Below are 23,832 nucleotides of genomic sequence, written 5' to 3'. Positions count from 1 at the left end.
GGAGTAATGTTAGTGCAAGTGACAAACAATTTGAACAATCAGCCCCATATTTGTTGCAGGAATTTTTAAAATATGACCACAGAAATACTTCAATGGGAAAAAGGCGTTCATTATCATCTATTCAGAATTTCTTTTTAGTAATGAAAGTGAAGGGAAAGGTGTAAACAGTATTTTAGTTTCTCGTAAATGTTTTATTATGAAAAAGATCACAATGACATATTTATGTACATGTAATAGTTTGTAAGCTTTGTTTTTCAGAGATACAGTAAAAATGTTCAAGGTTGCTTACCATGTAAATTACACAAATCCAATTACAACTTTGTAAATCTTTGTTCTGCAGTTGGTTATCTGATAGTGGGTTCTGCAGAGTGATTGATGACACATCAGGCTATGTGGAATGCGCTTGTTCTCATATGTCCATTTATGCAGTGTATGCCCAAACAGATGACTTGTCTTCATACAACGAGGCCTTTTTCTCTTCTGGATTCATCTGCATATCAGGTCAGTAGATACACTTTTCTCATTATCAACCACTAATGACCAAAAAGATTAATTGATTTTTAACAATTTTAGTAACTCATGACAGACTAAAAGTTCTTTGACAGTTTAAATTTACAGTTTACACTCAGAAGAGATAATTTGAGGGAGGTAGACTCTGTACTGTGTTCAGAGCTTTCTTGCATTCTGCTTCCCAGATGCAATCTGACATCTTGGGTGAAGCACAAGAGTTTAAACTTACTAGGCTCATGATTATTTTTATTGATGGCTATGGTAGCATTTGAAGAAAGCTCAAGGTCTCAGACAAAACCTGTTGATGGGCACTGTGCAAGCAGAATCTATGAGTAATGAGATCACCAAAAAAACATGCTAGAGAGATTCTTGGTCTACCCCTCAGGCACTTAAATGGTGTTCTGTGTCTGCTCCATGAGAGATTTATGAGTTCTTTGCTTTATATTTAACTATTATGGCAATCATCCATATGCAGAAATAAAAAAGTACTTTGCAAAAATGACTGTTTTACATTATGTAATTATTTTAGTTCCCACTCCTATGGAAAATAGATAATAGTAAATTCATGTGTGATGCAAGTGTGGCATAAAATTAAAACATTCTCTTAAGTTTTTGTTTGTTTGTTTGTTTTTTAATCATGATCTGCACCTTCAAGAGAGACAACATTGTTATCTGTCTGTAGCATAGTTTATTAGTCTAAGACTTAAACTTCCATTTTTCTTGCTCCTGTGTAGGTTTCACTTTGGCTATTATCTCCCACCTTTTCTGCACCAGATGTGCAATGTTTGCAGCTAAACTTCTCACTCATATGATGGTTGCTTGTTTGGGTACTCAGGTAAGAAAAAGGCTGTGGTCTCTAATTATAAATCAAGTAAATCTTAACTTTCCTTTTTGTCAGTTCCATGGCAGAGTTAATCTTTCTACTCCTCCTCCTCCTTCTCCTCCTTCTCCTCCTTCTCCTCCTTCTGTCCTCCTCCTCCTCTCCTCTCCTCTCCTCTCACTCTCTTTCCTCTCCTCTCCCTCTCCTCTCCTCTCTCTCTCCTCTCCTCTCTCTCCTCTCCTCTCCTCTCCTCTCCTCTCCTCTCTTCTTCTCTCCTTATTTAGCAGCTTTACTTTAAGGCAGAGGTAATAGAGAAGGTTGCTTTGGACAGGAGTAGAGTGAAGTACTCTGTTAGCTATTCTGAAAAGCTGAAAGAAAATTAGTTTACTGTTATCTGTGTCATGACATGTTCATCTGTGTCCACTTACAAGTATTTTGAAAGTATAGGTATGATTACTTATTTACTATGAAGTTAACTTTTTTATGTTTGCACTAATACTTCTGAAGTTATGTTATTTAAGACATTTTCAGCTGAGCACTTTTAACATGAAAATATAGTACTTAATAATTGCTAACATAAATAAAAGGAAAAGTGTACCACAGGTAAACAGTGAGTTTACAGCTAGTGGGTCTCAAGCGGGTTCTACAGAAAGAAGGTTGTTGCTTTATAAAGTTTTTTGTTGTGGTGGTGGTGGTTTTTTTTTGTTGTTGTTGTTTTGTTTTGTTTTGTTTTCTAGAAAAATAAATAGAATCAGCTTTTCAAGTTAGTTACATTCAGCATATATGTATGTAATTAACTTTCCTCAAACGTTTGTACTGGTACGATCTTTTTTTCAGTCACTACCAGTGCACTAATTAATATTATCTGTAGATGGCAGTCAAACCTTTTCAGCACATTACTCAGAAGCTTGTTCTTTCCTGGCTATTCCGGCTTTGTGTTTACTCTCTCAGTGAAGAGGAATGGCGGTTCACAAAATCCAGCGTCCATTTCATTCTTCTCCACGGACCCAGAGCATCCAGTGCTAACTGAGCGTCTGTAAAGCATCCAAAACCAGACATTTGCACAGTTTTGGAGCAAATTTAGGTCAAGATTTCTGTACTTGAAAAGGCATAACATGAACACAGTTCACAGCATCAATACACTTTTACTCATCAGTAGTTTTCATTTTTGTCAAACTGTAAACCTAGATTAGAATCATAGCAGGAGCTGCTGTGCTTTTGTCCTGGAATAAGCACTTTATAGATTGTGTGTAAACCATTGACATTGTGCATGCTTTCTCAGTTTGATCCATCACATAGTCAGCAAATTTTAATGTGTAGGCCATTTGTACAGTCCTTGCTCTGTGTCTTTGGACACTGAGTATTCCAAGTGACACAAATGAATGGTGAATTTTGATTTTTGTGTGTGAGCTGCTCTACATATATGTGCCATAGCCTTTTCCTTGGAATATTTGAGCATGAATGATCTGCTGACAGTAGTAATTGTGAACAAACGGCTTGGTATTCTGGCCAGTAAAGCAGCATCCAAGTCTAAATAGAAATAAAATCATATGGGGAAACTTGTAATCCTTTTTATTTTTGCCAAACAATTGGCATATATTTGCTAATTTAAACAGTCTTCAAGCTACTGTAACATCATCATTCATCATGTCTATAGTAATTATCAAGCTGACAAGCCAGATTCTTTCTTCCATTGTATTCAACTGAAGTGCAAGATGAAGACTTACTGTGTTTAGCTGCCTGAAAGCTGTCTTATGCAACCTGAGTCGATGTGCAAACAAACACATGTTTGTATGTGTTATTAAGAACAAGTAGTGCAAAGAATCCTAGTTCAAAAAATTGTTAAACATTTATTTGAAAATGATAAACTGTAGCCTTGTGAATTAATATGTGGTAGAATTGTTTCATCACTTGGACTTAGTCAGATCTAGACAAAATTGGAAAACATAATTCTGCTAGAAATAGGATACATTGGAAGGAAGTGTTGAAATACCCAACAGGAGTAGGATCATGGGAGCAAAGGGTTGTGTAAAAGTAATGTGTTTGAAGACTAAAACTCATGAAAAAAGTTTAGACTTGAACAGGACAGCTAACAGGATGGTGTATAAAAACGGTCTAAGGCAGAAAGGTAGACACTTCATGAGAATTCAGTATTCTAACATCAAGTAGCAAATTCGGCCATGTAGAATGACGTCTGTCATTTGATGAAAGTGGAACTTCTTTGTTAACTGAAATATTATTGATCTTAACCATTCCCTATCAACCTAGGGGAAATCTCGGTTTTCCTGTAATCAAAACCCAAAAGAAATTGTCATGTGTATTAAGATAGGGAAAGTTTGAAAAGCACATTCCAGGGTACAGTGGATAGAGTACAATCCATCCTATGAACAATCCATCACAGGAGCAACTTGTGCGAGTCAGTGGTTGAGTGCCTGCCTTTGTCTTGACAGTAAAGAGGTCTTTGCAGCAATTCAGATCTCCCTGAAGGTAAGCCTGTGCTTTTTAGAGTTAGCCAATGTAAAATACTACTTAAAGTGCTGTTTCTAAACAAGAGTGGTCCAGAGCTTCACTTAAATTTATGTCCATACTAAATTTGTATGGATATAGCAAGTATTATTACTATAGAATTAGACCCCACTGCCTTGGATAAGGTAGTCTGCTTTATAAGACCTAGTTGGCTGTGAGGTCTAAGATTTCTGATCTGATTTCCTTGTATCCTGTCAAGATTAAACAGTGCTGAACACAGTATTGTTAGCACTTTGTGGAGATGAACAGCCAGAGTTAGTAAGAGGTCAGAGTAAAAAGGACAAGACTCAATAGTCCGAAGTTGCTGTCCATTCTAGAAATTCAGCTTCATAATAAGGCTGGGATAACACTGAAAAAAAATATATATTCTTGGTCACCTCTGCAATGAGAACTAACACCTAAAACTTTCCTCCCAGTAGTTGCTTAATTCTGAATTGATTGATTTTTAGCTGATTTCAGTCATTCCCACCAAGTCAGCGCAATTTTTTGTTCAGCTTCTTTCAAAAGCAGTTTCATCTTAGCAATAAGTAGATTCATTTGGTTATTAGTTTGTGTAAGTATAATTTCATAGTAGATTAATCTAAATTAAGTACTTTTATGAGCAATGTCATTTTATGATCAGGAAAGCTCTGAAGGCCTATCTGTTACATTGTTTCTCAATATCCAAGTGGAGTCAGATGTCAAAGCTAGAGCTAATCCGGGATCTGTACTGGCAGAAACTGTCATTTATCTCAAGATGTCATTGACCTGAGTTGTTACATATATATATATTCACACATTTTAAATTTAAATACATGGTGTCTTTAGATGATAGATAATGTGTACTGCTTCTTTTAGAACCTGAAGGCCAAGAAATTCTTATATCAGACAGTGGAACACACAGAATAGGCATAATACAAAATATAACCCTGAGGAAGGACAATTACGAAAAACAGCAAGCTGTTCTTAGACTCCTGGACAGTAAGGGATTCCCATATATGTAATTACTGCTCTTTTTTTCCAGTAGAGGGAGCAACTTCGCCATTACAGTTCATTGTTAGGGGGAGCGCAAAGAGGGGAGAACACAGTTGTGAAATTGCTGTGGCGCTGGGACGCTAGGTATTAGCATGAAGCCATCTGCCGATATTTAAAGCCAAAGACCAGGCGAAAGTAAGGGTCAGTGTAGTGCTATAACAAAAGATTTAAGATATCACTTTAACCCTCTAAAGAGTGTTGAAATTTAAAAGCAGCTGAATTAGCTTTATCTCATCTTGAAAGGAAGGAGTGCAAGGAAGAGTGCTCGTGGGACCATGGATAAGTGATGGAACCTGTAATAATTTAAATCTGAGAAACACGTATAATTTAACTTTTTAAGGTTTTTTTTGTTTTGTTTTGTTTTGTTTTGTTTTCATCAACACATGATTTTGGTTTCTCACTGGTAAATAATTGTTACAGTAGTACTTATCTATTTCTACTATTGTTATTCTTAGAGATAATTTTACTTTACCATTCTTGTTTACTTCTCTGACATTAGAACTACATTGACAAAGTAGTGTAATGCACAGTCTGTTAGTATCTGCTTAGAAATTGTCTCCTAAGGTTTGCCAGAACTCAGATATATGAGCAATACTATAACATATGTTAGAATTCTGCTACATTATCTCACACCTCCTGTCCTCATTACAAACAGTAAAATGTTCTGCTTATCACTTTAAAGTATAAGGGTATGAGATTTCTATCAGCTAATGCCTTCCAGCTCTTTTTTTTTTTTTTCTTTACACCCCTACTTTTTACCAACATCACAAACTATTGGGGACCACACACAGAGTGAAATAGCAGCATTCCCATGTTGCCCATTCATCCCTTTTCTCTACGTTTTACCATGAGAAAAGTTATACTGCTCCCTCTCTCTGGTTCATGCTTTTCAGCATAATTTTTCAACTCGTGTTTCTATTTTCTGCGTCCTTTCTTATCTTCCTTTGTTCATTCCACTTGTGTGCCATTCTTCTATAACAAAACAACGTAGATAGCTTATTCCTCCTAATTAGCATATCTCCCATTGCTCATTTTCCTGCTAACAGGCTTTCTTCAGATCTGTCTTTTTGGAGACAGGATCCTCAGCAATTGCTGTTACACAGAAATTCTGACCTTAGGAACACCTGCACTGGTGTTAATCTGGCCCACAAAATTTAACATAGGAAGAAAGAAATCTATCAGCTTTCTTGAGCAATGGTATCTCAGTAATGTTGCTTTGCAGCAAATTATGGTCATATTGACAAAAAATAGAGGCTAGTCACCTTTTCTTTTTACACCACCACTATCGCTTCATTTGTTTGCATATTTCCATCTCTCAGGATATGCTTTTATTTTTTAAATGGTCTTTTTGATTCAGTTTTTGGCAGTTTCTTTGTCCCTTTCTTTCTCACATCTTCCAGCCAGTTCATGTTCCATACACAGTAGATAACAAATCCTTTTGAAGACTAAAGAGGATTATTTATTGGTGTAAATTACACCAGAGAGCAGCTGTGCAAGATTCATCTGTCAAGTACAGGTAGAATTGTGTCAGGGTCTGAACAAAGAAAAAATCAGGTTCAGTCATGAAGAAAGTCTTCAAAAACGTATTTGTTGATTATGTGCTCTTGCACCACTCTATGGAAACATGTGACAAATGGGTTGTGTTCACAGTGTCATATGTGGTCATTGGGATCCTTCAAGAGTAGATCCCCTCTACGTGTCAGAATCCAAATTCATTAAAATTCAACTTGGGATGTAATTTATGAAATAATTTATTTTTTGGAGACCAAAAATCATTTCTAAAACTGAAGCTCTGGAAGGCGATAACTGGCCTTTTAAAAAAGTGTGTTTTCACAACAAGAAAAATATTGGGAAGTAGAAATCAAGAAATCATGCAATGTAAATGTGTTCTGTGAAGATGAATCAGTCCTCTGAATCTTGTGTACACAAATAATTTCTCTTCCTATCACCTCTTTCACAGGTGCACAAATAGTTGTTGCTATTCATTATTTCTGAAGTGTTTTTAAAATATTTCAAGTTGTGCTTGAGTATTTCTATTATAGATACACTAGTGTATTTCAATTAGAGACAATTATATTAACATTCTCAAAAGATCTCCACGTGAGATAAAAGACAGCTCTATAAGAAAATTAATTGTGGTCTGTAATTCATGCAGATCTTTTAGTCTTATACCTTGGAGCAGAGCTTTGGGTAGTTGGGTGGTTGTTAATTTGTTCTTAAACCCTTCTTTTTACAATTGCCAAGTCATTAGTTCGGTGTGATACACTTGGGCCTACTCTTGACCTGGGAAACATAAAAGTGATGTTCAGGTGTTAACCTTTATTAACCTTTATATTTCAGATAAGCATATAACTTGCCTTTATTCTGTATAGAATAATATATGGCATTAATACTAGGAAGATCATATGAAGTAACTTTTAGCTGAAACCAAACATCGTACCTACTAATCACTTCAGATTAATTGTCAGTGTGGGTGTCCAAGCTTCCCAAGTTTGACTTGGGAAATCAGAAAGCTTTCATTATTAAACTTGATAGTAAATACTGTTTGTTGCTTAAATATACTTGGTTAATGTCAAACTGTTTTCTTAAAGATTTGCATGAATGTAGTTTCACTGGAAATGCAAAGGAATGGAAGCTAATGTGTGCCTCAGTGGCGCAAGTGGTAGGAATGCTGCCTTGCAACACCAGGGCCCGGGGTTCGAATCCCCCCTGTGGTGCAAGTGGTAGAAGTGCTGCTCTGCAGCACAGAGGCTCGAATCCCGGGAGTTGGACTCGATGATCTCTAAGGTCCCTTCCAACCCACACGAGACTATTACTATTACTATTACTATTACTATTACTATTACTATTACTATTACTATTACTATTACTATTACTATTACTATTNTTACTATTACTATTACTATTACTATTACTATTACTATTACTATTACTATTACTATTACTATTACTATTACTATTACTATTACTATTACTATTAAAGTAACTAGATGAAATGGTGCTCTCTGTAGAATCACAGTCATAGAATCACAAGGTTAGAAAGATCATCTAGTCCAGACATCCTCCCATTACCATTGCTACCACAAGCTACTAATCCAGATCTCGTAGTTCCTCATCTAGACACCTCTTGAATAGACCTCTGTATGCACAATGAGTAACAATATTAGTTCTTCAGCCATCTTTAATGTTAAAAATCCTATGAATCAATGATGGAAATAACACATTTAACTTTCTCTGCCTATGTGAAACCTTTTCCTCCATCTCCATGCTAATATCAAAACAAAACAGTTTTGGGAATTATAAAGCATATGCCAGATTTCTATAAGCAGTAGTCACAAAATTACCCAAAGATAATTCTCTAGTAAAATTGCACTTAACTAGATTACATTACTGGTATGGGAACTACACTTGACCCATTTATTTTTCATAGGTATCCTCTTTTTCATAATTAAGTCATAATTTAAACTCTTGAGAAATTTCAATATATAAATATATAAAATTTAGAATATTATTCAAAATATTTTTAAAGCATACATTTATATTTAAGAAAAATAAAATCCTTTCTATTTTCTGAACAATAACACATATATAGCATCATAGTAGTTTAGTGTCTAAACTATGACTTGTTTAAAAACTCAGGTGATGAATGGAAAAGTTATTTTTATTAATTGATAAACTTTGTGAAACAGTATACAGTCAAAAACATATCTGAAAGTAAATACATAGATAGAAAAAATAATTTTAGATTGTCTTTAGAGTGAGAGATTCTGTGAAATTACATGTAATGCAATCCTGCATCCTCTAAGCTGTCCAAGTTGCAGATAATTCCAAGACAACATGGGTACAATAGTAACTTTATATCCTCACCTGATATAATCACACACAGACAGTAGCGATAGGTTGAAGGTTTTTTGTGGGGTTTTTTTTTAGGAACAAAAATTAAATGGTTGGGAAAATGGTTCCTGGAAAATTTGCTTTTGCTCATTATTTCTGGCTTATTTATGTTTTAAAAAAATAATAACAACTAAGAATAAGACACTATTCAGTAACTTGTATTGCCGGAAATGATGAAAGTGTTAAATAGATTTTCTTTTTGTAAAGAGGTCCAATTACTGCATTATTAATGATATTATTTAAGTACTCATTAAATGTGACATTATTTAATGGACCTGTGTTAGTTTAAAACCTTCATTAAAGTATTACTGTAGGGGGTTTTGTAATCTTGTATTTTTCCATCCATGTAGTGTTATATTTCCCACTGTCCTTATGAAATGTGAAACTTATTTGTATAGTGAATGTGGGTTCTTAGGTCCATTGTGAAGATGAAGGTTATGTGAAGATGGAGGTTTCAAGTGAAACAAGAGATTGAAGGGAAAAAAATTAAGCACATTCACTTTCAATTGACCTCCTTTAAATTGTTGTATGATGTTTAGGTGTTGTTTATTTGTTCTATATGTCTTAATAGCAGGTGGCAATTTCCTGTGTTGAGAGCATCCTATGAAACTGTACTGAATTTTTATTTTTTTTTTCTATACCATGCGTAGAAGGAGCTGACATACAAATGTCATTATTTTTCTTTTATTTCTGTTGGACAAATTGAATTGTAGTGTCCTAGGAGTGGAGAAAAATTCTTTTATGCCCAACTCAGTTAGGAGTTGTAATTTTCTGCAATTATTGATTGATACTAATGATTTATTTATGTATGGGTTTTTTTTGTTTTTGTTTTTTTTTGTTTGTTTGTTTTTTTGCCAGAACATAAAAAATTGCCTTTCTTTGGTGTTTTTTCTGAATTTTGAGTAATAATGAATAGTTTTAATCTGTATGAAGTGGTATGTTTCCAAAGAGAGAGAGAGAATAAGCCAATTTCTCTCACTTTTCTATGTTGTGTAAGCTACTTTTATGAGAAGGTTCACTTATTTCATCAGGACTGCCTTGGAATAAATATCTCAAGATAAGAAAGTATAATTCTGGAATCTGTTTCAGAACTGGAAAAATCTGAGTGCAGTACACTGATATTAGATCTTACACTTAGAATGTTTTGAGGCTCTTAAGCAGTGAATTAATATCAGTCCTCGAGAATCATTGTATGAGTAAAAAAAATAAGATACTTAAAACTCCCCATATTTTAAAAACACATTTGAACTGTTCTAGACTTAAGACTGACACTTTTATATATAAATATACATATATAAATATGTAAATATATGTATGATTTAGATATGTGATTATGGAGATAAAAAAGACAAAGATTAACTCAACCTTAGAAACGAGACTAAAGTAGCCAAAACATACTACAAGACTAAGGTGAAAGCATTTAAAAAGATTTTAAAAGAAGCTACACAAAATGATGTATCCATGATCAAATATGTACATTTTATTATTTCTTTTTAATAACAAATTTGGGAGCCTGCTGGTTATGACTTTCCAGCACTTTTTTGATTCTTCATTTTTTCCCTAACTCTCACCCATTTAGGATGCTGTTGTTCCTTAGTTACACAAAACTTGGTTTATTTTCAAAGTACTTCATAGGTGTTCCAAGCTGAATATACATTGGGAAGTGTGTCATCACTTACTTTTCTTAAGATACTGATTATATAAACCGTGCTTAATCTTTAACTCAGCATCTTGTAGGCCTTCCAGATTCATGAGGCCTACACAGTTTTCCTCTGAATTATGATAAAAAGTGCAGAGGCCACATGAATTACTTTTCTTTGGTTAAAATAAAATTATTTCATAAGTAGAGAAAACAACATTTGTTTTCCACAGTATTTACTGAAAGTTTCCTCCATTTTTCTTCCATTCTTAAAATCAGCTGTTGCTTAACATTGGTTCATACCATGCTCAGACTTGTAACTTGCATCTCTCTCTACTGCTTCCCACCCCCTGCTATATTGAAATTCAGTATGTGCTTCTTTTCTCCCTTCCCTCTGTTTTCAGCAGTTTCCAGCAAAACCCTCTTCGCTCTACAGATTACCATCCATGACCTCTTCTTATCTAACCATTAGCTGTGATAGAATACTTGATGCTTTAATTTGACATTCTGGTGCTCTTTCATTGAAGTCTTTCTCATTCTGATGCCTCCCTGCCACACACATTACACTCCACATCAATCCCAAAGTAAATTTATTTGATTTAGCTAAGTTCATTAACTCTATTGTGTCCTCTGTATCCAGTCACTAGCCCTTGTTAACTCTTCAGATCATGGCCACAAGTTGTTACTGGGCACTGTACTCTCCTCGCTCTTTCATACTCTGGCAGTGCTTTTAGTGTACTTCATTGCAAATTTATTCTCTGTGGCAGTGATCGTGAGCTAGTTGCCTTTTCCTTTCCCATGAAACAACACAGCAGGACACAATTCAGGTCCAAGACAACTTCATTTCATAGTAAACAAGAGCTCTCCTTTGAATTGTCCCATCAGTCTGCTGTAATTGTGTAGATGAATGTAGTAAGCACAGTTCAGTCATGTTTTGAATACCTAATAAGATCTGATGAGGGAAGATGAGGATAGCATGTAGCTTACGCTGAGATACCACAGTCACTATCGCTAAGAAAGGAGCTTGATTCTTTGTAGAGAACTGAAAACTTATCAGAGTAGGGTATTTGAAATTTACAGGTAGTAACAGTTTGAAGAAAGGATCAGTCACGTTCTACCTAAATTGTCTACTGTTCAGTGATTTATTCTCCTAGAAGTACTTTTCTTGATGTTCATGTGAAAACTTTGAGTTATTAAAAGTTTTTAACAGAAGTCATAAAACTTACAGTTCTTAATTCTGGAAAGTTAGACACCATAAGGGATGTAAAATATCAAGTATTTTTTTATACTTAAGATATCAAGTCTTTATCTTCATTTGTTGACCTGCTTGCTTGTGTATGAACCATGTACAAGTTTAAAACAACTAACATGCAGATTTTGTTCATTTAGTTACTTGATTAATCACATATGACAATGGTCACCTCCAAAATAATATCACAATATGTTTTTTCACATGACTAATTTAACAGAATTTCAATCTTTGATATCAACTGTATTGATATATCAAGACTATTTCAAAATATAGGTACAACTAAAAAGACTATGTAACTAAGCCTACAGGTCTTTCTGAGATGTATGAAGGGAATTCCAGTGCAGCAAATCCTTACATCCAATTTCTGAGCTTTATTTTTACTTGTTTTTCACATTTAATTGTAGAGAAAATTGTTGCAGTTTTTATTGGAGTAATCAATATTTAGTGGTATTCTTCCACTGTAGATTTCTACAGCATGTGAGCAGATCTTAGCTTTCTCTTTGAAAGGTTGATTAATAGAACTGTATTCCTAAAGGGCCATTCCTACAAAGCATTATAAGCTGATAAAGTGCGGAGGTCTCTACCTTTCCACTAACTAAATCTGTTTCAGAGCTGGAAAGTGGTAACTGTATTAGTGTAGCATTTAGTTCTGCTGGGTGGCAAGGTTTGTTTCCTTTCGGAACTCCATGCTTTCTAATTGTAGAATCAGAGAACCATGGAATGGTTAGGGTTGCAAGGGACCTTTAAGATCATCTAGTTCCAACCCCCCTGCTATAGGCAGGGACATTCCCACTGGAGCTTGCTCAGAGTCCCATCCAGCCTGGCCTTGAATTCTTCCAGGGCCAGGGGAGAGGGCATTCACAACCTCACTGTACAGCATGTTCCAGTGTCTCACCACCCTCACAGTAAAGAATTTGTTCCTAATATCTAATCTAAACCTACCCTCTTTCAGTTTAAAGACATACCCCTCATGATGTTGCTACATGCCTTTATAAGAAGTCCCTACCCAGCTTTCCTGTAGGCCCCCTTCAGGTAGGGGAATGCCACTGTAAGGTCGCTCCAGAGCCTTCTCTTCTCTATGCTGAAGAGATCCACCTCACTCAGTGTGTCTTCATAGAGGGAGTGCTCAAGCCCCCTGACCATCTACATGACCTTCCTCTGCATCTTCTCCAGATCCATGTCCTTCTTGTATTGGGGGCCTCAGAACTGGATGCAGTACAGTACTCCAGGTGGGGGCCTCACATTTAAGGGGCAGAATCACATACCTTGACATGCTGGTCATGCTTCTCGTGATGCAGTTCAGGATATGGTTGGCATTCTGGGCTGCAAGCACACACTGCAGGCTTACATTGAGTCTTTCATCAGCCAGTATCTTCAGTTCCTTATGTCTGCTAGCTAGCCATTCTCCACTCAGTCTATATTTGTGCTTGAGATGGCCCCAATGCAGGTGCAAGACCTTGCACTCGGCCTTGTTGAACTTCATGAGGTTGGCATGGGCTCACCTCTCAAGCCTTTTCAGGTCACTCTGGATGACATCCCTTCTCTCTAGAATGTCAGCAACCATTCAGGTTGGTGTCTGCAAACTTGCTGAGCATGCACTTGATCTCACTGTCCATGTTGCCTACAAATATGTTGAATAAGATTATGATGTATGAGTTTTCTACTTTTGTTTTTCTACTTCTCTCCTCTCCAGCGGTTGCAAGTGAATTGTTTGGTGGCCATGTAGTGGTTAGCTGCTGGCTCTGGTCAACAGATGACAAATAATTTAAGTTACTGATGGTCTTGCCCAGAAATACTTCACCTTCTCTCCCCAGAAATTCAATTTGAAAGGTAACAAGAAGTAATTAAGTAATTACAAAGGAAATAATAAATTACCTTTAAAAAATGTAAACTACAGCAAATACAACTTTTAACCTCTTTTTAAATAAAATATGTATGAATGTATTTTCCATTATTTTCATTTTTTATAGCTAAAACCTAAGGAGAAACATTTTTTAATTTTTTTTTTCTAACATTTTCTGTTAGCTTTCTGACTTAATTTTTTTCTTAATTTTTCAGCTGATGTTTCAGCTTGAATTAAAAATAGCTTTTCTGAATGAAGTACTACAGTACTACAGTACTTCTGTAAGGTGGTTAAAGAATTGTCTGTGAGGTGGATAAAGAATTGAATGGATTTGTTACAGTTGCAGTTCATGGCTCAATGTCCAGATGGAAGTCAGTTATGACTGGTATTCCTTGAGGGTCCGTACTGATCCAATACTGTTTAATATCATCATTAATCATGAGGCACTGCTGGGCTCTTCTCACCCTACTGCCCTTGCTACCAAAGCTTGGACATGTCAGCCCAGTACACCAAGGCCTGTTGTGACAGCAGAATGGGCAAAAATTTTAAACTGAAAGAGAGTAGATTTTAAATGGACATAGGGGTGATACAATGAAACAAGGAAGTTTTAGATGCCCATTGGTAGTGTTCTGGGTCACACTGGATGGCCATGGAGCTGCCTGATACAGTGAAAGGCATCCCTATCTCTTCTGTAGAGGAATTCTCATGTTTTTCCTCTCATTTGCACTGTGAAAGCACTTCATATGGTTTTAATTTCATCTTAATATAGAAAGTGATTTTGTTTTTCCTTTTTATTTTTTTTTCCTTTCACCTCAAAAGCAATTTTTTGATAACTTTTACATAAAAGTCTGACATTTTAATGATCATTGTGTACCTGCAGATGTCAAACAATACATTTTACAGACTCATTCTTTGCATATATATTGTTGATTGTATGTGAGGAGATTGAGTGGAATTCTTCAGCTGAGACATCCAGGATAGATAAGACAGATACATACATCATAGAGAAAAATAAGCCTAGAAATAAAGTTTGCACTGCATTATGGTACACTCACTATGTTAACAAAACAAAATGCTTATAAAGAGATATATAAATGTTTAGCTATCCATAATATGTCAGTTGTTCTTGGGATCTGGTTCAGAGAGGAACATAGAAATATGTTCTTGGGTTTTTTTATGTATGTCTGATCTTGCTTTCCTTTCTCAAATAGAAACTTTTTCAATGAGTCTTATTCAGCATGTTTTCATGAGATATGGTGATCTGATTCTGACTCGCTTATTTCTTTTCTTTTATAAACTTCAAACATAAGTGTTTCAGACTTGACATCTCCCATCTTCTTATGATACAGTTCTTCTTTAAAACACAGCAAAAAAAAAAAAAAAAAAAAAAACAACAAGGTATGCCATCTTCAGTATGTGAGAAGTAATAAGGCTCCATGTGTGTGTGCCAGTGAGTATGTAAAGAAGATTGCCACACCTTAAACCTCAGGCAGCTTTCATCACTAGAATTTAGTTCCTATTTATTCAAACTGTTGCCTCATGAGCTGGTATTTCAGCCATGTTTGCCTTAGATGAAATATGCCAGTTCTCAGCTTATCTCCATTATGAGTACCAGTGCTATAGAAGAACTTTGTCAACATTGCTGCATTCCTTGACTATTATCAAACAAGCATTAACCTTGTGGAAAGGAGAACACCAAAGATGTTAATAATCCAGTGTTACTATTTCAGCTATCACCAGTTAGATTTTTCTTTCCACTTTCAAATGTGCCTATTAATGAACTGTTTTTGTATTTTCTTTTTAAATCTGTTGGGATTTGTTTATAGCCATGTGAAACAATATATAATGACTAAGGCATACTGTCTGAGAAGGCTTCTGATTGCTCCCTTTACTGGATATTTTACCTGTTCATATGCAGAATCAGTGAGGAAGTGCATAATAATAACCCCTGCATATTAAACCAAACTCCTGCTCTGAGATTAATTAATCTGGTTTTGACCTGTCACAAAATAAAAAGAGGTTGTGTGCAAAAGTGCTATACTTTTCAAAATTCTCTTAGAATAGGAACCTTGGAGTTCTGATAAGGGTTTGTGTGTTGTTCATAGTCAGCTACAGTCAGTTTCCTAAGAATGAAGCTTTAATATGGAGATATAGTCCTACTAAAACTACACACCCTAATGTGCAGTGTTTCAGCATGCCCTGTTTCCAGTCTTAATAAAGATTGTTCATTTCATCTTGGGATCTGACTACTAGTCTATAGGCTAGTCTGGATGGAAGGCTCCTTCCGCTTCGCCTTTTGCACAGAAATATATACATACATATGTATTATGGGATATATATATGTGTATGTATCAGAATTCCTTAGGTCAAAGTAAGGGAGCAAGAGGGAGCATGACTGTGGCTGTCTGGGGCACTTACTTAGAAGAGGGGAGATCCTGGTTGTGATTTCTGCTCAAATGTATACACAAGAATCTTGTGATAAAGAGTTACTTGTGTGTAGAGACTCTAATAACTGATCTGCCCCCTCTCAGTCTTCAGGTTGTGGAGGCCATGGAAGCCAAGTCTCTCCACTTCGTAGGTGGATCTTAAAACCAGGGACCTATTGCATAAAGGAAAGACATTGTTACCATTTCAACCATTATTTTTTAAAAAGGAAAGGATAAATCTCCTGCCAAATTTTGGAAGAAAGTTTCTGGTTGCAAACCTGAATGTGATATAGAAACATCCTTGCAACTCCATATTGCAGGACTACCTTCCCAGAAGAGACACATTTTTGTGAATTTTTCTCCCTTCTGAGACCTCTTTTGATGGAAACTTGTGCTTTTTATGGGCTGCAGTCCATATGCTGGCTGCTATGAATTACATTACCGGGAACCTGTAGCAGTGATGAAGCTGAGATGTACTTTGCCATATCCTCAGCTGCATTTTCTTATTGTCTTGTCTCTGTTACTTTCCTTGGAGACCTTCTCTGTAGCTTTGTATCTGGGCAGCGATTCCTTCCAGCCTTTGTGAATTACATTTTCAAGGGGACAAAGAGACATGGCAGAAGTGGTGTGAACTATATCCTACACAAGTCCAGAAGAGGAGATTGCAGGTAAATTAATTTGTGTCTAGTCATCCTGCAATATATACATAGCACCATGAACACCCTCAGAGTGTGTATGGGAATGTCAAAATACAGGTTCAAAGCAGGGATCCCAAGTCAAGAGCTAAGCATCTACATTTTAGGGCTGCAATCTCTTTTTGGTGTTTTAATGTAACATTTGCTACTCAAAGTCATCCAGGACATTTATGGTGATACTGGAAATTTTTTGAAAACCAGCAACATAACTGTCCTTTCTCCACAGCACAAGACATTATTTTTTTTTAAAAGACTGCCTTTTAAATGCTGATGAATATTTAAAGAGAGTAATCAAACATAGTTTTGAGAATTTCTAGTAACAGGCTGAATGTTATGTTACAATATCCTCCATGGGTTATAAAATATTATTAATTATGTAACTTGTACAGTAAGTTTCTTAAATGTAGAACATATTGAGATACATTGATATTCTGGAGATTTTTGTTTTTCACATGTACTTGCATTTTTCCTTTACTATTTAAATTGACAATCTCATTTAATTTGCAGTTCAGCTTTTAGTTTCCTGTGCAAATTAATGAGGTCTACCATTAGCCATAAATCACATTCTGCCAAACCTCTTCCAGTGCCTCCCCCAAATAACAGAAAGCTTGAAAAAATGTTTCATCCATAGAAATACTTAAATTCACATATTTCACATTAGTGATCAAATAACCAGTTCTAGAGATATTTACAAAAAGAATGTTCCGAGAAGACAGTGTCAAGGTTTTCATATTCTCAGCTACAGAGAATGTCCTGATTTTAACAACATAATAGAACAAAATGTCAAAAATATGAGTATTCAATTCTGTATGTTGACTGTAACTGTTTAATATGATCTTTTTAGGCAATCAGATATGATCATATTTAATCACTCACGTATTTCCTGACTTGCATTAAAAAAAATACGGTGAACAGATATAAATATACAAAGATCAAGAATAAGGTGATGTTGTAACCTCTTACTATGAAAGAAAAAGGATATGAAAGAAGATACAGTTATTTAATTTTGTCTGGAACAGATGTGCTTTGTTTCAAAGAAAGTCAAGTTATTAAAAAGTGAAGTCTTGTAGAGCAAACACTCAATAATGAATGCATTGTCTTGGAAACAGAAATTTCTTCTTATTTGAATGAATATCAGTATGGAGTAGTTTTATTGCCATATATGAATGACTCTGAAAACAATATTATCTGAAGATGATAGGAACAGCTAGTTGATGTGTCTGAAGAGGGAAGTTAATTAGTTAAGAAATCTATCTGTAAAAGTAGTGAGGTAGTCTAAGAGATCTTTTGCTGGTTGTAGGTTTCATATTGGTGATACCTTCCTAAATTGTAATATCACTGCATATGAATTGTCTGGTTCATATGTTCACATTCATTGGCAAGAGTATTCCTTATGTATCTGAGACACCACTTAAAGATTCTACTGTCCATTTTCTTTGTGATTAAAATTATGGGGTGTCAATGATCATCCTTCAGTTTGCTTTTATCTTTAAACATGTTCTCTTCTAGCTCCTCTGTCTTCATCATTAATAGCTAAGACATCAGAAGACTCTGTGGGTTTTGTAAAATAAGTATCTTTCTAAGACAGTTATTTTCTCTCCATATTCACTGTAGGATGTGTCTTCCTTCAACAGATCTATGAGGCCTGATTTATTTTTTATTATGAAATATCCTCAGCTTACTTCAGACAATATTAAAACAAAACACAAAAATACAAAACAAAATGAAAAACTCTATTATTATTATTTTTTTAGAAATTTGATATGCCATGAACAAATAGGAGGTTTCTTAAAACTGTATGTACTGCAGATGTCTAATTAGTGGCATTGGGTGAAATTTTAGTTTAAGCCGGAAGTCCACAGTATTATAATAACATTCACAGTACCTTTTGGATGAGGCCGGGATCCTTCTGTGTGGTGCTCAGCAACAGGACAAGGGGAAATGAATGCAAGCTGGAACATGAGATGTTCTGTCTGAATGTGGACAAAAAAGTTCTTTAATTTGAGGATGACATAACAGTGAAACAAACTGACCACAGAGGGACTTTTATAACTAAATACTATCTCAGCTGACAACAAAGAAAACAGCAACAAACCTTTCTGTTGTTTAGTACCAACTCAACTTTAGCTTTTATATTTTTCATATATAACTCAGGACTTACAATCTTCCATCTTCTTATATTATGCATAACTGGAGCACAGTCATGTGTTTTCCTCTTTAAAACATTTTGAAGATCTGTACTTTCATTTGTATCCCAGATCTTTCACAAACACTCTGATATTTTACTTGCTTCCCAGAGACCATCTCCACGATCTTGAAACCTGTCTGTTCAGAGTTGTCTTGCAAAAATATTTCTGCTTGCATGTCATACAAGTTAGGTCATTCAAATGAACTCTGAATTGCTTCTTCTGGGTTTCATTGAGCCTGTATTTCCTGACTACATATTCAAGAACAATATTATGCACTTAGTCCTGCATATATTTCAGTTTTCTTCTTTTATTGTACATCTCATGTTCTGTTTTATGAGCAGTGTTTGCGTTCATTTCCCCCATTTGCTTACATGTTCTCAGATGAAAAGAAGATGAGTGAACAGATTTCTTTTTGCCTTTTGTACACTGTTGTTATAGTGTCACAGATGATAGCAGGTTACAGTGATAGAATCAGAAAATAATTTACATTGAAAGGGACCTCTCAAGGACATCTGAGAAAAAGCTCCTAAGAGCAGGGAACAGTTTATAATTTAATAAATAATATTTACCAATTTGCATTAATTTTTTAGTACTGGAAAACACATAGAAGATTTACTGGGTTAACAAAACTGTTAGTGAATGAAAACAAAAAATAAAAAATGGAGATTGAGGCTGAAAACTTCAATTTAGCACTTTCATTGTAGTTTCTATTCCTGGCTGCTAAAAATGGTGTCTAATTCATGCTTGCAATTAAAAAAAAATATTAAATGACAACAAAAAAACCCACACCATCAAAAAAGCCTTCAAGCTAATTATTTCATATCTGAGTTTATGACAGAATGAGTTAGAAAGATAAAGTGGTTGAGTTGCATGCAAATAAATGTAGTCTCTCTTACTTACTATTCCTATTAGAGCTATCAGCATTTGAATTTCATCAGCTCTGTTTTGCTACCAGGTAAACTACTTTAAAACAGTTAAATCGGAAGAAAGAAAATAGCCAAGAAAGTGTCATTGTAGCAGCCTTATTTTCTGGACTTTCCTGGATAGTGGATGATAGAAAGCTTACAGACATGCTAATTGGGTACTAATGACTTCACTATTGGCAGCTCATTTTCCTGTTTCACATGAGACAGAGATCACAGTGGCTTGTGTGAACAAAGTAATTGTGGGTCATGGTGTGTGTTATGCTTGAAGAGAAAATGCAGGAAGATGCCAAACCTGGAGAAAAAAAGTTTCGAGTCTGTAATTTGTTCTTCATTAAATTCTTAACAGACCAGCCTACAGGGGGAGTACTACACAGGCTTCCACGCATATTTGGTAAGAAATCGCATTTCTGTAGGCAATTGAGAGTATCATAATTACATAAAGAAGTATAACTAAGTATCTGAACTAGTCCATTATGAGAGTTGGTCACTAACAGGATTAGAGAAAAAAAAATAGAGGAATTATTAATACACAGAGGTTTCTTGTACTTGCAATTTTCTTGTTATATGTTATCATTTTCTCTTTTTGTTCTAGTAAAGTATTTTGAAGAAAGCTTTTGTAAGACATTAAAGTATAAAATAGCAGAAAAGTGCTTCATGAAATAAAGAACAGCCTTTAGGTCAGTGGATATTTCTTGAACCAAATTGTAAGTAAACAGTACAGAACTCACTGTGACTATCCACATTTTTCTCTATATCCATATCCCATTGGTAGGGAGAGCTACTTTAGGCTGTTCCAGCTCTGGACTTTAGAAGTTAAGAAACACTTTTCCAAAATGGCTTACCAGAATCTAAATGCAGATCAGAGGCAACATGCTCTCTTTCTTCTGGCCCTGTCTACAGTCTGGTACACTGCATTTCCTTAGCCTGTTAACTTCTGTTGAACAGCTGTCTGTCCCAAACAGATGTTCTTGAGCACAGGTTTCCTGCTCTGCCTCCAAATTTTCTCATTACTTTTTTGTACCATTTTGCCTAACTTCCCTTTTGCTGTACTGCTGATATACTCAAGATGAGTTCCATGTGCTCACCATGTGAGGCATACCAGACATGAATATTCTGTGGTGGTTCTGGGTTGAGAATGGTGGGATCTAGACTATTATGAAGACAAAGCAGATTTTCATATACTTATAATGTAGGAAAGGATTCTTTGCATTTGGCAGGAAGAGAGAACTTGAAAATATTGTTGAAACAAATATGGTTAATAAGAAAATGGGGGGGAAAAGCAACCAACAACTTGAAGTGCCATCGCTAAGTATTCAAAACTTTTGAAGATTGTCTCCTGAACTGTTCTGCTTCATATATTCAAACAAGTTCCTAAATCTACTACACTTCAAATCCTTGAACTGACAGAATTCAGTTTGTTTCCTCTCTGCTTTTAGCCTGGCAATCATGTATGGAAGCTCTCTAATTTTATAATACAGCTGCTTTGGATGAGTTGATTTCCATCCTCAAAAAGCTTTCCTATGAAATATTTCTGCCACAAGCATTGTAGTACAGTGTCCCGAGTGTCTGCTCCTGGCACTGTTCTTTGCAGAAATTATGAACACAGTTATATGAATACAGGATGCATTTTTATCTACTGCTAGTCTGAAACTTTCCCTATCCAGAACTGCATTTACTAGAAGCCTGTATTTTGGACTTCTATCTAGTTAGGATACAAGTTTCAGACTAGGTTTCCCCTTACAAAGCAAAGAAGAATCTGTGCAGGATCTTTATACGCCTCTTGTTCAACACAGGACACATTTTCTTTTTCCTGACATTGCACAGCAACCAGGTGATTAGATTTATCAAGTATTTTTGAGAAAAATGCAAGCACCAATTGTACTTGAAAGTGAAATAAACAGCTTTTTCATCATTTCTTGATGTACGTGTCACTGTTGCTCAAGACTGAACCCAGAATACACTTCTGTTTGGATTTTCTCTATGAAAACTGAAAATCCAAGAAATGCACAGCAAATGATCCAAGGGCTCCAGCACTTCTCCTGTGAAGACAGGCTGAAGGAACTGGGCTTGGAAGGGAGACCTCATTGTGACCTTCCACTTTTTACTGGAAGGAAATTTCTAACATGAGGGAAATGAACTTTTTCCAAGTATAGTTAATGATAGGTCGGGGGAACACTTTTAATATAAAAGGAGGTAAGTTTTAGATTAGATGTCATGCAAAAGGATTTTTTTTACTGAGAGAGTGCTGAGGTGCTGAACAGGTTGCCCAGAGAGGTGGTGAATACCACACACCTGGAGGTGTAGTTTAAGCAAGAACTTGTCAAAAATGGTACCTGAATTTTCTTTCCATAATCTGTACTTAACTGAAAAAACAAGTGAACCTTTTTTATTCGTACCCTGTTACTAGTCAAAAAGATTATCAATACAAATTAGTTAGATGACTGAAATCCTTAAGTAAACTTGCCTTTATAGATGAATACTACTCCAAAGAATTTAAAATACTTCTTAAGTTATCAAGATTGAATGGTGCCCATGCTTTTCTTGCAAAGTTAACATTTTCTCCAGTTAGACTTTGTACGGGTGCCTGTATTTGTTTTAGTAAAGGAAATATCAACGTGCCACTTATTCCTGCAAATCAGTGTCTGTTGCTACAATATATTTCATATATCCCATATATCAATCATATATCATGTATGATACATCATATACTATATATTATATATTGTTGTGTCTGAATTGCTCAAATCTGAAATGGGGAGATTGTGTGCTGCATGTATTATCTTGCAGTTGATGTCCTGCTGTTTCAAAGTTGAATTCTCTGCAACAAATGACTGGTTATATTCTTGCAACTTTTCTCCATTTTCTATTCTGTAGTTTAAATATAGTCCCAGGACATTCATTTGAGTTGTCATAGATGTGAATATAAGAGCAGTAAAATACATATTTATACACGAATGTATTTCAAATAAATAAAGCAACAAAGGCCAGTCTGCACTTGTCATTCTCATAGATAGTAGTCAGGCCAGTTTTGCTGCTGAAGTCAGTGGGAAGAGGGAATAATAGAATGAAACTCTGGCCCTATGTGACCTTAAAAATGGATTGAAATGACTATGGTTACAGTGGTAGTCTTGTAAAACACTGCAAAAGAGCTGAATCATGTTATACCACCTGAGATTTAAAGCATAGAGTTATTTAGAGCAATGGGTTTAAAGTTTAAAGAGCTATTTAGAGTAAACAGTTACTCATTAGTATCACAACATCTCACAAATAATCATTACATAGGTCATACTTGGTTTAAGAATATTTTGAGAAAAAGCATTTTTATAATTGCCATGGTAAAATAACTTCTACAGCCTGAGACTCTGTCTCTGAGATTAAGCTGTTCTACCCTCCCATGAAGGTTTTTGGAATACGTTCATTCCATATTCACCTCAGATTACTTAGTCTAGCTAACTGAGAAAGAGCAAAATATTTGTACCTTTGTCTACTGTGTCCTAGCTGAGCATCCCACATACAAGATATCCCACAGGAGAGATTCATTTATCTTTAAACAGGACTGGTTTTTTGTTTGTTTTTTTGTTTTTTTGTTTGTTTTTTTGTTTGTTTGGGTTTTTGTGTGTGTGTGTGTGTGTGTGAGGTTTTCTTCTTGGCAACTATATCTTAAGTACTGGTTTCAGCAAATAAGAGTTTTTGTCTTACTGACAGAAAATCCCCAAATGTGGAATTTTACAGCAGAAGGAGGAGATTATCTTTAGTGCTCTGTCCAATCAGAAAAGGTAAGCAAAGTCCACTGCTGAAGATTAGGTGTGATAATTTTGCCAACTGTGATGGAGAGAAGTACTCAGCTGCTAACCACGGTATATTTCAGCTTGTTTATCACTAATAAGAAAAGCATGATCTTTCTCAGAAGATGTACTTCTTTACTACTAAGCAGGTGATCTGTTGTTGTGATGTGAATTTGTGAAACCAATTTGAGCTATCCAACATAGAAAATTATTTGTTTTGTTACCTTTTTTTTTTTTTTTTTCTGGGTTATGTGCCTCAAAGTGTTTCTAAGTTTTTTGGTGTACTGACAGCAGATACAAATACAAGACTCTG

General features: G+C 35.4%; 1 protein-coding gene and 1 long non-coding RNA gene across 3 annotated transcripts in view; one reads left to right on the top strand and one right to left on the bottom strand.

Moving 5' to 3' along the window:
• The window catches only part of ADGRV1 (adhesion G protein-coupled receptor V1), a 248,806-nt gene that overhangs the window by 111,738 nt on the left and 113,236 nt on the right, over positions 1-23,832 (top strand). For both annotated transcript variants that reach the window (XM_032441289.1, XM_032441288.1), the window contains 2 exons: positions 341-501; positions 1,245-1,345. In XM_032441289.1, the coding sequence (XP_032297180.1) occupies positions 341-501; positions 1,245-1,345 (262 nt within the window). The remainder of the gene's footprint in view (positions 1-340; positions 502-1,244; positions 1,346-23,832) is intronic.
• On the bottom strand, positions 13,319-23,291 carry LOC116652487. The gene is made up of 4 exons (XR_004305571.1): positions 23,213-23,291; positions 18,505-18,592; positions 15,917-16,097; positions 13,319-13,397 (listed from the first exon to the last, which is right to left on the bottom strand). It is a non-coding gene; the product is annotated as an uncharacterized LOC116652487 (long non-coding RNA).

The sequence above is a fragment of the Coturnix japonica genome, chromosome Z (assembly GCF_001577835.2).
Source record: "Coturnix japonica isolate 7356 chromosome Z, Coturnix japonica 2.1, whole genome shotgun sequence".
NCBI classification, from domain to species: Eukaryota; Metazoa; Chordata; class Aves; order Galliformes; family Phasianidae; genus Coturnix; species Coturnix japonica.
Note: the sequence above shows the minus strand (reverse complement) of the source record. Positions and strands in the feature narration are given on the sequence as shown.